Genomic DNA, 12,564 nt, shown 5'->3' with positions numbered 1-12,564 from the left:
GCTTGGCATTAATCAGCATATCCCCGACACGCAGTGGAAGCAGCACCAGCCTGTCGGTTCCAAACAAGGTGGGAAATGAGCGGGAAAATGATTGTTTACTTTGCTCCACCGGCCGTTCCTGGAGGTGACAAACTGTTTACAAAACCCCGGTTCTATTACTGAAATCTGTTTGTCTGGCTGCACGTTGAAAGCAGCTGGTGAATTGGGGAAAGCAGCTGCCACTGTGGCAGGAAAGACGTCGCCTTCGCTGTCCCGCTTCCAAGACATCTAACGGGGCTAACTCCTAGCAGAAGATCGATGGAGGGGAACCGAGGCATTATTCACAAATTATTGAATTAAAAAGACTCCATTTGAAAGAATTTCATAAAGCCAAATCATGCCTTTCTGCAAACAACCAGGTGCATATTTTAGATATATATTGCCTGCTGTCAGAGACGTGTCTTTAAAACCTTACACAACAACTTTCTACCTCCCAGCTGCTGCAACACGGCTATCTCGTATGGATTTTTTTGCAGAATCGGACAGGAATTTTAAGTGTTTCTGGTCAAATCCACAGCCGAAATTGCCTGAGAATATCCAGAAGGCCTGCACGTTCCTGTAGATAAATATCAGCTCTTCTCAGGGGGGAGTACAGTGTTTACAGATTCTGGCTGGGAAACAGAGAGGCGGCTGATAATCAAACCCACCACGGTGAGAAATGTTCTGCAGCTGCACCCCCCCCCCCCCTCCCAAAGCCCGTGCTCTTCACAGAGTGCGTTAATTAGATTAGGCTCTGAAGGCGGCTGAGAATACATTAATCAATTGAATATATATGTGACATATTCCATTCTCTTTAAAGGCTGATGAATGATGGAGGGATCGCTCGGCTACTGCTAACAACATATCAAAGTGGACGCAGTGTAGGAGAGGTTGGAAAATAATTGCCCTATTCTGAATTTTCCGCATCTTTTGTGTCACATGTTGGTCAAATGCCACGCTCTTTTTTTCCAGATGTGCAGACATGCATTGATTCTGCAGGTCACTCTCCGGACATCTGCACCGGGGTCACGAATAAAGGATTGTGCCCGAGGCTGGAAAAGTGACATCTGCACACTGTGACTACCCTGCATGGCTATTTGGAACCGTATATGACCGTAAGAAAATCAAGCATGACATTTGAATGGTTTCAGTCGGAAACATTCAGGCCACATTTTGCTTTGGTGACAAATATATTTGACTTTGGCGTAATGGATCGTTTCAGAGCAGCCTTCCTGATTCATCTGGAGTCACGTCACACTGGGCAGGTGAGAAACTGAGGTGTAACCCCGCTGATCAGCTTGACCTCGACTCTATCAGATAATACTTCAACGTTTAAACATGCCGTATGTATCACAGATAGGTGGAAGGTTCAAGTAATAATCTATTAAACTGAATGAGGGTTTAGCTTGTAAAGGTCACCAGCAAATGGCAAGCACTCAGCAGCAGTGATGTAGTTTACATAGTGGGTCGGGGGCGCTTTTTTTTTTTGCTTGCTGTGCTGGAGTGAGCACCTGTTCTGGGGCATTTATAGAGCTGACATACGTAGCTGATGTGCGTCTGCTCAGATATGTAACAACAGGTCAGAACCACAGCTGCTGCACAGAGACACGGCAAGAGGGAAGTGTGATTTGGATATTTTTGGAGGCTTAATTGGTGGTGTTTTTTTCTTCCAAATATGTTCGGCAGATACACCGAAAAGGATTATTGCCAGTATCATTAAAGATAACTTAGGCACTTTATCTATAGGTTGAAGGGTGAGTGTTTTCTCCGTCCATTTTGAACATTTTCCTGAGAATATGTCAAACTCTTCTCCTTTGAACACGTCCACCATCGCTTTTAAGGAACAAACGCACACGGTAGCAAATGTGTAGATCTAGGAAGCATAGATGATGTAATGTTCTTGTTGGATCGACACTACACCGCGTTCCAAATGATTATGCAAATTGGATTTAAGAGTCCTAAACATTTATGGATGATATTGTGTCTCAGGGCTCTTTGGATCATTGAAATCAATATCAGACACCTGTGATAATTAGTTTGCCAGGTGAGCCCAATCAAAGGAAAACTACTTAAGAAGGACGTTCCACATTATTAAGCAGGCCACAGGTTTCAAGCAATACGGGAAAGAAAAAGGATCTCTCTGCTGCCGAAAAGCGTCAAATAGTGCAATACCTTGGACAAGGTATGAAAACATTAGATATCTCACGGAAGCTTAAGTGTGATCATCGTACTGTGAAGAGATCTGTGGCTGATTCAGAGCACAGACGGGTTCGTGCAGACAAAGGCATAATGAGGAAGGTTTCTGCCAGACAAATTCATCGGATTAGGAGAGCAGCTGGCCATGACAAAGCAGCAAACAGGTATTTGAAGCCGCGGGTGCCTCTGGAGTCCCGCGAACCTCAAGGTGTAGGATCCTCCAGAGGTTTGCAGTTGTGCATAAACCTACTATTCGGCCACCCCTAAACGCTCACAAGCAGAAACGGTTGCAGTGGGCTCAGAAATACACCAAGACTCATTTTCAAACAGTCTTGTTTACTGATGAGTGCCGTGCAACCCTGGATGGTCCAGATGGATGGAGTAGTGGATGGTTGGTGGATGGAGTAGTGGATGGAGTAGTGGATGGTCCAGATTCGATGGAGTAGTGGATGCTTGGTGGATGGAGTAGTGGATAGAGTAGTGGATAGAGTAGTGGATGGTCCAGATGGACGGAGTAGTGGATGCTTGGTGGATGGAGTAGTGGATAGAGTAGTGGATAGAGTAGTGGATAGAGTAGTTGATGGTCCAGATGGATGGAGTAGTGGATGGTTGGTGGATAGAGTAGTGGATGGTCCAGATGGATGGAGTAGTGGATGGTTGGTGGATAGAGTAGTGGGTGGTCCAGATGGATGGAGTAGTGGATAGAGTAGTGGATAGAGTAGTGGATAGAGTAGTTGATGGTCCAGATGGATGGAGTAGTGGATGGTTGGTGGATAGAGTAGTGGATGGTTGGTGGATGGAGTAGTGGATGGTCCAGATGGATGGAGTAGTGGATGGTCCAGATGGATGGGGTAGTGGATGGTTGGTGGATGGCCACCATGTCCCAACAAGGCTGCGACGTCAGCAAGGAGGTGGCGGAATCATGTTTTGGGCCGGGATCACGGGGACAGAGCTGGTAGGCCCCTTTAGGGTCCCTGAAGGTGTGGAAATGACCTCGGCAAAGTATATAGAGTTTCTGACTGACCAATTTCTTCCGTGGTACAAAAAGAAGAACCGTGCCTTCCGTAGTAAAATGATCTTCATGCCAGACAATGCACCATCTCATGCTGCAAAGGATACCTCTGTGTCATTGGCTGCTATGGGAATAAAAGGAGAGAAACTCATGGTGTGGCCCCCATCTTCCCCTGACCTCAACCCTATTGAGAACCTTTGGAGCATCCTCAGGCAAAAGACCTATGAGGGTGGGAGGCAGTTCGCATCAAAACAGCAGCCCTGGGAGGCTATTCTGACATCCAGCAAAGAAATTCAACCAGAAACTCTGCAAAAACTCACAAGAAGGGGTCCTATGTGAACATGTGACCGGGCCTGTTAAGATGTGTCTGATTGAAATAGCCTTTGATTTCAGTAAGTATGACCTCCTAATGCTGCAAATGACTACTTTTAGTTCTTCACAACCTATAAAATGTTTTGAAACTCTGTTGTGCAGAATCATTTGGAACAGTGCATTTTGAGTTTCTTATTTTTGAAAAAATACTGTAATCATCGGGAGCTTTGTTCAATACAATTTGAATCATACTCGAACGATTGATGACTTGAAAATTATACTGACTGTCATTTGCATCGACTATTTAGGACAATCTGAGAAAAATATCATTTGCAGAATAATGTGGAACGCGGTGTACAAGTATCAGATAGCTTTATTTTTACAGCAGCACCTCGGATTAAAATGAGTAAGATGTCAGCCATTTCAAAGCTGTAAGGTCTGAATGAACTGTTTGATATTCCCTGATATTCAACCATAACAAATTCAGCGGGTGTTTTAGAACGAAAGACATGAGTTGGTTGGATGGAGTTTGTAACGGTACATCATTTAACAGTGTTTGTGTGGCTGCTGATCATGTCTTACTTCCCACAGAACCATCCTCTGATCTCTTTGATAGAAACAAACAGTCTCTGGGTGCGGAGTCCGTCAACACGCGGCGCTCGGGAGTGCTGAACACAAACGAGGCATAAAAGCATCGGTGAATTGGTGTGTGGCGCGTGGAGTCACAGCTCGTGCTTCTAGATGCTTTGCTGTTATCTGTAATTTGGGACGAGCCATTTCAAACACTTTGAAATAAGTGCAGCATTTGCATGAGCGTGCGTGATGTACCAGCTGCCGTGGGACCGCGAAAGAGTCTGAGCGCAGTTTAGAGTTCGTGCCGTGTCCTCCAACACTGGAAGGATAATTGGCAGCTTCACTGGTGGGTGCCGGTGTGTTGTTTGTCTGTGGGAACTTCTCTTTACTGCTGTGGCTAAAGGATAAGCATGTGCTGTTGTAGTTTCATTACAGCCGTCTGAACTCAGCAGGCATTTTTCACTCAGAGAAGTTTGAAAGTAGTTAAAAAAAAGCCCTTCAAAACAGCCTTTAATCAGCAGGACTGCAGAAAAATACGTTCATTATCACAGACCTCACCGGGCGGAAAGAAAAGTAACAACATTTTTTTAAAATCTACTAAACGCTGCTTTGTCCCTACCTGGCATGGCGTGCACCAGGTCCCCACACAGCACCATGAACCTGGGTCTGGGTCTCAGCTGGTTCACGGCCTCCACCGCCTGCTTGGTGAGCTCCACCTCCTCCGCCCACTCGTCCCCTCCTCCGTCACAATCGCCATCTTTCCAGGCCTTCATCAGCCCCAGCTGGGGGTCAGCCGCCTGGATGAAGAAAAAAGGGCCGGTCCACTTGCTCTCCACATCTGGAGAAAAAAAAAGCATAAAATAGAAAGAGATTTTAATTAAAGCATTAAGATAATAAGTTAATGTTATTAATAATAATAATAATAATAATAATAATAATAATAATAATAATAATAATAAAATAATAATAATAATGATATTTATAATAAAAATGATAATAATATTTATAACAACAACAATAATCATAATAGGTACAAATTAAAATACTATTCATAATAATAATAGGGGAAAAAAATAATAATACCATTAATATTAATAATAATGATATTTATTACAATAATAATAATAACAATTATTATACAATTGTTATTATATAGTTATAATAATAATAATAATTATTATAAATATTATTATTATAACTATATAATAATAATAATATTTATAATAATAATTATTATAAATATTATTATTATTATAAATATTATTATTATTATAACAATAATAATAATAATTATTATAAATATTATTATTATTATATAGTTATAATAATAATAATAATTATTATAAATATTATTATTATAACTATATAATAATAATAATAATATTTATAATAATAATAATTATTATAAATATTATTATTATTATAACAATAATAATTATTATTATAATAATTATTATAATAATAATTATTATAATTATTATTATAATAATAATAATAATAATTATAATAATTATTATATAATAATAATTATTATATAATAATAATTATTATTATTATATAATAATAATTATTATTATATAATAATTATTATATAATAATAATTATTATTATATAATAATTATTATTATATAATAATTATTATATAATAATAATTATTATAGTTATAATAATATATTATAGTTATAACAATAATACTAATAATAATTATTATTATATAGTTATAATAATAATTATTATTATTATTATAACTATATAATAATAATAACTATATAATAATATTATTAGTATTATTATATTGTTATAATAATAATATTTATAGTAATAATAATTATTATTATTGTATAGTTATAATACTAATAATATTTATTATAATAATAATAATTATTTTAATAATAATAATAATTATTATAATAATTATAATAATAATTATTATTATTATTATAATTATTATTATTATTATAACTATATAATAATAATAACTATAATTATTATAACAATAATACTAATAATATTTATTATAATAATAGCAGCACTTTTAAAGCTTTCAGTTGTTGAAGAAAAATAAAAGCATTAATGATTATGTTTCATCACAGCTTTATTAAACAGTTTAAGGCCTGCTGTGAAAGCGTGATGAAATAAAACGTATATTCATTGGAGTTAAGACAAAAGGGGGGGGGGGGGAGATTTAATGTACAGCTTCACTTACGCTGCATGTGCTAAATAATTAGCTACATGTTGGTGTATGAGTGGAAGGAACAAGTTGTTTTCTTATATTGCATATTTAATCCCTCTCACATTTTCATCAAGAAGGAAAGCAGCTCCTGGACGTCTGTGTGGAACAGAAGAAGACACTCCAAGGATAACAAGGTTTGGCGAGGGAAGGACACGTGAGACGGCCCCCGGCGGAGGGATATGGAAATGTAGTGCCCTTGTTGCCCACAAGTGGACGGATGCAAAGAGCAGGTGTAAACAGTTTGTGCTCCACTTGTTTAATTTCTGGAGGGAAGTGAAGACAGCATCTGCACAAATCCCCTCACACACACACACTCAGCGGGGATTACTAACCACTCAGTGTCCTCTGACAATTTGCAATAACACACAACTAGAACAGAGAGCAGATGAGTAACAGAGCAGGAGGAGGCAACTAAAAACCGTTAGCCTGATTGAAAGCCTCCAGAAATGTGTTAAAAACCACCATTTTATATAAAACAAAACCAGGTATCAGAGTGGCGTTTTTTAACCTGTGAAGTATTTTTGAAGTATGTTTTTGACCCCTTCACCTGAAAATATTTGGTAAATAAAATCACAAATTTGACGTGCTCTCCGTGTCTCTCTCTCGCTCTCCAAAATGAGTGTATGATAATTCGATCCTCCAGAGAAACTTGAACAAAGAAAGGAAAAAAGAAACAGAGCCACGAAGAGAGCCCCCCTCCTGGGAACCGGCTTCACAATGATCCCCTCGGTTTGGCTGACATTAGGAAACTTCTTTCTTCTTTCCTGATTATCGCTGTTATCTCTTTCACTAAATCACTCCAGAATGCCTTCAGTCCAAACCAGCCTGGCCTTGATTTTAACTAATGACTACTGAAATTGAATTTGAGATGCAGAAAAAGCCACTGTAGTGTAGAGTTTCAGCTTTGTCTCAGAAGTCCGGCAACCTTTACGTCTTTAGAGAGAGGAGACCAGAACAAAAGCTCCTATTAGCACATCTTGAACTCTTGCAGCTCGGTATGGTGTCTCCAAACTCAAGTGCATATTGAAATAACAATAACAGGCATGTAAGGGTGCACACACATTTGCATATACAAGTAGCGTTACACTGCATGATTGCACCATTTGCAGACCGGGATATCTCTTCAGCTCCACAATACTTTATTAAAAAAACTGTATTTTAATAAATATATAGCCTTGATCAAATATTGTGTTCCCTGCGATTTAAAATATTGCAATAATCTTTATTGAAATCCAATTTAAATAATTGTGCCGTCCTACTTGACATGTATTTAGCCCCTGGGATAGTTGCAACCATTAGTACAATAATCGATAGAATCTGCAAATAATTCAAAATCATTCAACTAAATTTGGTGCAGAAATGGCAAAAACAAAATGCTGTTTTCAGCGTCTCAAATATGGAAATGTGGTTGAATGTCTTTGGGTTTGAGACGGACAGAACAAGACATTTTAAGACATCACTTTGGGCTTTAAGGAACTGAGATGTACATTGACTATTTTTATAGAAAAAAGATACATTCATAATTCAAAAAAACAATCATTAGAATATTTAAATAAAGAAAATAGTCATTAGTTGAAGCCTTAGATAATAAAAGTGCCTCTACACCCTCGTGCAGGTTGGTCCTCTGAATTCTTTGCACAACAGACACAATCTTTAAAGATTTCACGACAGCTGCAGGGCGGGCTCAAACAAAATCCTGCAGCTTTGTGAGCTTTCCCCGAGCGTTCTTCACATCACAATCTCTCTCTGGAGTCAGATGTGTGAAGTTTTTCACAGACAAATAAAAAAGAAATTTAAAACGAACAAACAGCAGGACTTGCAGGAGCCACAAAGCTCCCATGACGGGAGATAAGAGGCAGTGTGTGGCTCCGCTGGTCGAGCACAACTTCAAACATAAATCGCACAGATTTGTCAGGTGGCCGATTGTGCGCTCCAAACAAAATGAATCATCATCTGAGATGAAAGCACACGGGGCTTGCTTTTGCAGAAAATAATAAAATACTAACAATTCAATTCCTCCCCTCGAGTACCAACTGGTTTCTGCAAAGGTACAAAGGAACCAAACAGATTGTAAATGTTCTCGATGAATACCAACTGAGCGTGTGAGGGTGAGTACTGTAGGGTTTGAATCCTTTAATGACCTGCCTGCAGACTCAGACACATTTGGACTCATTTCATCTACTTTTGATGGAAAAAGGTCTCAGATATTTTACTTCAGTAACAATACAAATACCACAGTGTACAAGTAGTCCTGCTTTTCAAATACTGCAGTAACTTCATAAAATGATTTGCATCAAAATTAAGTTAAGGTACCAAAAATAAAAGTACTTGAAAAAGTAACATTTCCGAATTATATATATATTATATGAGTGTATTTCAGTTATTGATCTGAATCAGAATTAAGTTTATTGCCAGAAACGTTTGAACACACAAGGAATTTGATTTGGTGTCTGCTTTTTTTTTAATGCATTACTATGTCAAACTCTTACTTAAAAAAAGGAACAAAAACATATATTTAAAGTATAAAAAGTACTTATTATTCCAGATGGCTGACTGATTATATTACTGGATTAGGCTAATCCTTAATATATGAATCCCTTTATGTTGCAGACGGTGAAGGCGCTTTAATATACGGTTTGGAAGCTTCTAGTACATCATCAGTTTTTTTGTTAACTCATATTTTTTCAGAATATGTAATGCAACTTTGGTTAAAATATAACAAACATTTCCCTCCGAGAAGCAACCGAAAAGAAGACCTATAAAAAAGCTCATCCTCGTCAAAAAAAATGCTAAAAAGTTGCTGCAAAATGAGAGTTCCTCATCAGAGACCAACGCCATTCAAAGTAACGTTGGTGGACTAAACACCTTTTAAACTCACTTACAGGGAATGAAAACCAGCTATAGCCACTATACTCAACAACAACAACAACAACAACAACAACAACAACAACAACAACAACAACAACAACGGAGCACAGCTGTTGTGCACAGTATTGATTCATTAAGCTACTGGAACACAACACATTATTTATGTTGTAAACACAAGAGAGCAGTTAACCTCGCTTTGGCTGATAGGCAGTATTAAAACCACACACAGCTACACAAACGTTGTCGCGTGATGTCGCGTGCTCTGTCAGATGATTAACTTACAGAAAACAATAGCAACTTGTGCACCACGTATGGAAAGCATTAGTTGCGCATTAGCATGTCAGTTAGCTACTCGGTTGCTAAAGAAGCTACCTTCAGTCAGTCCGCTGAAGGTCCGATGTTTAGCCCTGAGAAAGATGTCCTCACTGTCCGCCATAACATCCAACTGTTGATGAAAAGTCCAAGGAAACTTATTGGTGACTTGTCAAGGAACTTCTGAGCAGATCTGTCGGGTGTCTCCAGCTGTCTGTGCGGCTCTGTTGTGATTATGAATCTATCGGTGATCGACTGCCATGCCTGTCCCTGAGTGTGTGGGGCTGTCCCCCTCGTGGCTGCAACATGCACTCAGATCTTTACTTCGGGACAATTAGAAATACTACAGTGTCCAAATACCCCGTTGCAAGTAAAGGTATTGCATTTCAAATCGTTCAGAAGTAAAACTAAAAAAGTATTGCCATCAAAATATAACTAAATTCCTAAAGGACTTATGTTGCATAATGCCCCATTTAAAATCTATACTAAATAACTGGATTATAATTATGTATGCATTAAAGTGTCACAGCTGTTTTAATATCTTGATATACTGCTGCTGGATATCTTAACCTGTAGTTATACATCATAATGTTCTGTTTGTTTTATTTATGTATATGTTGTAGTGGAGTATAAAGTAGCATAAATAAAAATACTACTCAAGAATCATACTCGAGTAAATGTACTTCACTTCATTAACAAACCAGGTACTGACTTCAAAGTAAACACTATTAAGTATAGCTTAAAACTACGTATGCATACTGCTTTTGTCTTATTCTCTACAGGTTTTGGACGTAATTAGATGACATTAAACACCTTTAGTCCAAAACATTTGCACTCGCCCCCAGCCAAAAAAAAAAAGAAGTACCATGGACAGAGACAGGAGGCTTTCAGCACCATTGACAGAGGTAGTTAATGGAATTCAGCCTGGTCCCCCTGCTCTCTTTTTGTCTGAAGAAAGTGCTCATCTGGTAGCTTTAAAGTTAAATACAAAATTCAAATGAAAGTTAATTGTTCAGTATCAATGATCCCAGTAGGCTCAATTATCTTTATAGGTGCTTTAGAGGTTTGCTTTTTAACCATAACATTAAAAACAGGCCACTTATGTACACGTTTATTTAGCAGCATTTATCAAACACTCTTCAGCTCAACTCAGGTACTTAAAACAGATTCACCTTCATCACACTGCACCTGTTAGACAAAAAACAACTGCAATTGACAAACTTGAGATAAAATATAAAACGTACTCCGATAAAATTTGTGTTTTCCAAAAACTAATAATTTCTGATCAAACTAAATTCAAGATTGAGGCTCTTCGCTTCTCCAGCTCTAAGCTTTATGTCCATGAGGATTTAACTATCTTATATGTGGTTGTGATTGATTTTGGAGCTGATTCGTCAGAGCGCCACTAAGAACCCTTTCTGTTTCTTAGAAAGTCCTCAGGGGTCTGGTGGGCATTGCTTCCTGCTGGGCCACTTCTTTGTTCAGGGGCTATTTTTCAAAATGTATCCACTGCTTAAGAAGCTGTGCCAGACACTGCCTATTGTGGCACATTATTGTGATTTAAGGATTTTCCAAAAACAATGGCAACCTACGACAGAGAGGGGGGAGGGGGACGCTCCCACGCCTTTTCCTCGACGACAAAACCGGACAGTGTTGCGCGTATTCCGGGGCTTTTATTGTAATATTTCACAATCAATGCTCTCCCTCCCTCTCTCCCTCTCTCTTTTTCTCTCTTCCTCATCCCTCGCAGTCTCACTCCCTCCCCATGCTTCCTCCTCCTCTCCTTTTGCGCACCAGGCTCTCCCACCCTCGCCTCTTCTCTCCTCTCACTGCGCTCTCAGCCTCGGTGCGGCTTGTGTCTCTGCCTACTCCTGTGCGTAAGAGCGCACCGATGGATATGTAAAGTGATGCACTCCTGAACAATCCGAGTCTGCAAGTGCGTTTCTGAGACAGATGGAGAGATAAATACATTTCCACGGGGGTTGTTTTTCATTCTGCGCGTTTCTTTTGGATGCATAAAGATGTTGGTCGGCGCGGATGACGGTGCGTCGCTATTTGGATGTGTGTTTCTGGACTTTTTTTTAGCGTATCATGACCGTGCGCCCTTATTCCTCTCTCCAAGTCTTTTCGTTTGAAGTTGAACGGAGGAGAGGGCACCATGAGAGGGAAATACTTTCTCCTCGGCTTCTTGTTGCTCAAACTTATGGCTCTGGTTTGCAAGGCTGACGGGGAGCCGGGACTGCTCGGAGGATTCGTCATGATCGCCACTTCCAACGGATCCAGGGAGGAGGAGAGCGTGTCCGAGGAGACCCCGCACACGGAGGACAGTTGCCGGGGTTACTACGACGTGATGGGCCAGTGGGACCCACCGTTCGTCTGCAAAACGGGCAACTACCTGTACTGCTGCGGCACCTGTGGCTTCCGCTTCTGCTGCTCCTACAAACACTCGCGGCTGGACCAGAGCACCTGTAAGAATTACGACACTCCGGTGTGGATGAAGACCGGACAGACTCCCTACAAAAAAATCAACAAGCTGCACGACAGCACCAAAGACAAGACGAACTTAATCGTTTACATCATATGTGGAGTAGTGGCCATCATGGCTCTTGTGGGGATTTTCACCAAACTGGGGCTGGAAAAGGCGCACCGGCCTCAGCGAGAGAACATGTCCAGGTGAGTCTCCCCTCCTCCCTCCCTTCCCTTTTCCTGTCACCCTCTTCTCTTAGTGCGCTTGTTTACAAAGAGACTCGCAGTAGTAGCCTACGCACGCACTGATGTGAAGCGCTCCTTTCTTCATCTGTACAAAGTAGGTTCATATATAAGGAATCAGTGGTCCTGCTTGTAATGCATTAGGCATATTATGCTTCACACAGGCTGTGGTTTCTTGGCAACCAGAGCAACTCTTCTCTATGGGAAAGAAAAAAAGTGCTGCATGCTCTGTCCACTCCATCTATCCAACCATTGTGGTGTATGGCACAACATTACGTGCAGCTACTCTCCTCTCAACAGGCGGGGGCTGGTTCATTTCACTAGAATAAGG

General features: G+C 39.7%; 2 protein-coding genes across 2 annotated transcripts in view; one reads left to right on the top strand and one right to left on the bottom strand.

Moving 5' to 3' along the window:
- cpped1 (calcineurin-like phosphoesterase domain containing 1) overlaps positions 1-9,791 on the bottom strand; it is a 37,791-nt gene extending 28,000 nt beyond the window's left edge. The window contains 2 exon segments of the mRNA XM_063892941.1: positions 4,731-4,949; positions 9,585-9,791. Coding sequence (XP_063749011.1) covers positions 4,731-4,949; positions 9,585-9,648 — 283 coding nt within the window. The 5' untranslated portion in view covers positions 9,649-9,791.
- A 1,891-nt stretch (positions 9,792-11,682) lies between these two features.
- The window catches only part of shisa9a (shisa family member 9a), a 48,705-nt gene continuing 47,823 nt past the window's right edge, over positions 11,683-12,564 (top strand). Inside the window, exon 1 of the mRNA XM_063893283.1 lies at positions 11,683-12,197. Within this exon, the coding sequence (XP_063749353.1) occupies positions 11,683-12,197 (515 nt within the window). The remainder of the gene's footprint in view (positions 12,198-12,564) is intronic.

This window comes from Eleginops maclovinus, chromosome 10, assembly GCF_036324505.1.
Source record: "Eleginops maclovinus isolate JMC-PN-2008 ecotype Puerto Natales chromosome 10, JC_Emac_rtc_rv5, whole genome shotgun sequence".
Taxonomy (NCBI): Eukaryota; Metazoa; Chordata; class Actinopteri; order Perciformes; family Eleginopidae; genus Eleginops; species Eleginops maclovinus.
This window is presented reverse-complemented; position numbering and strand designations above follow the sequence as displayed.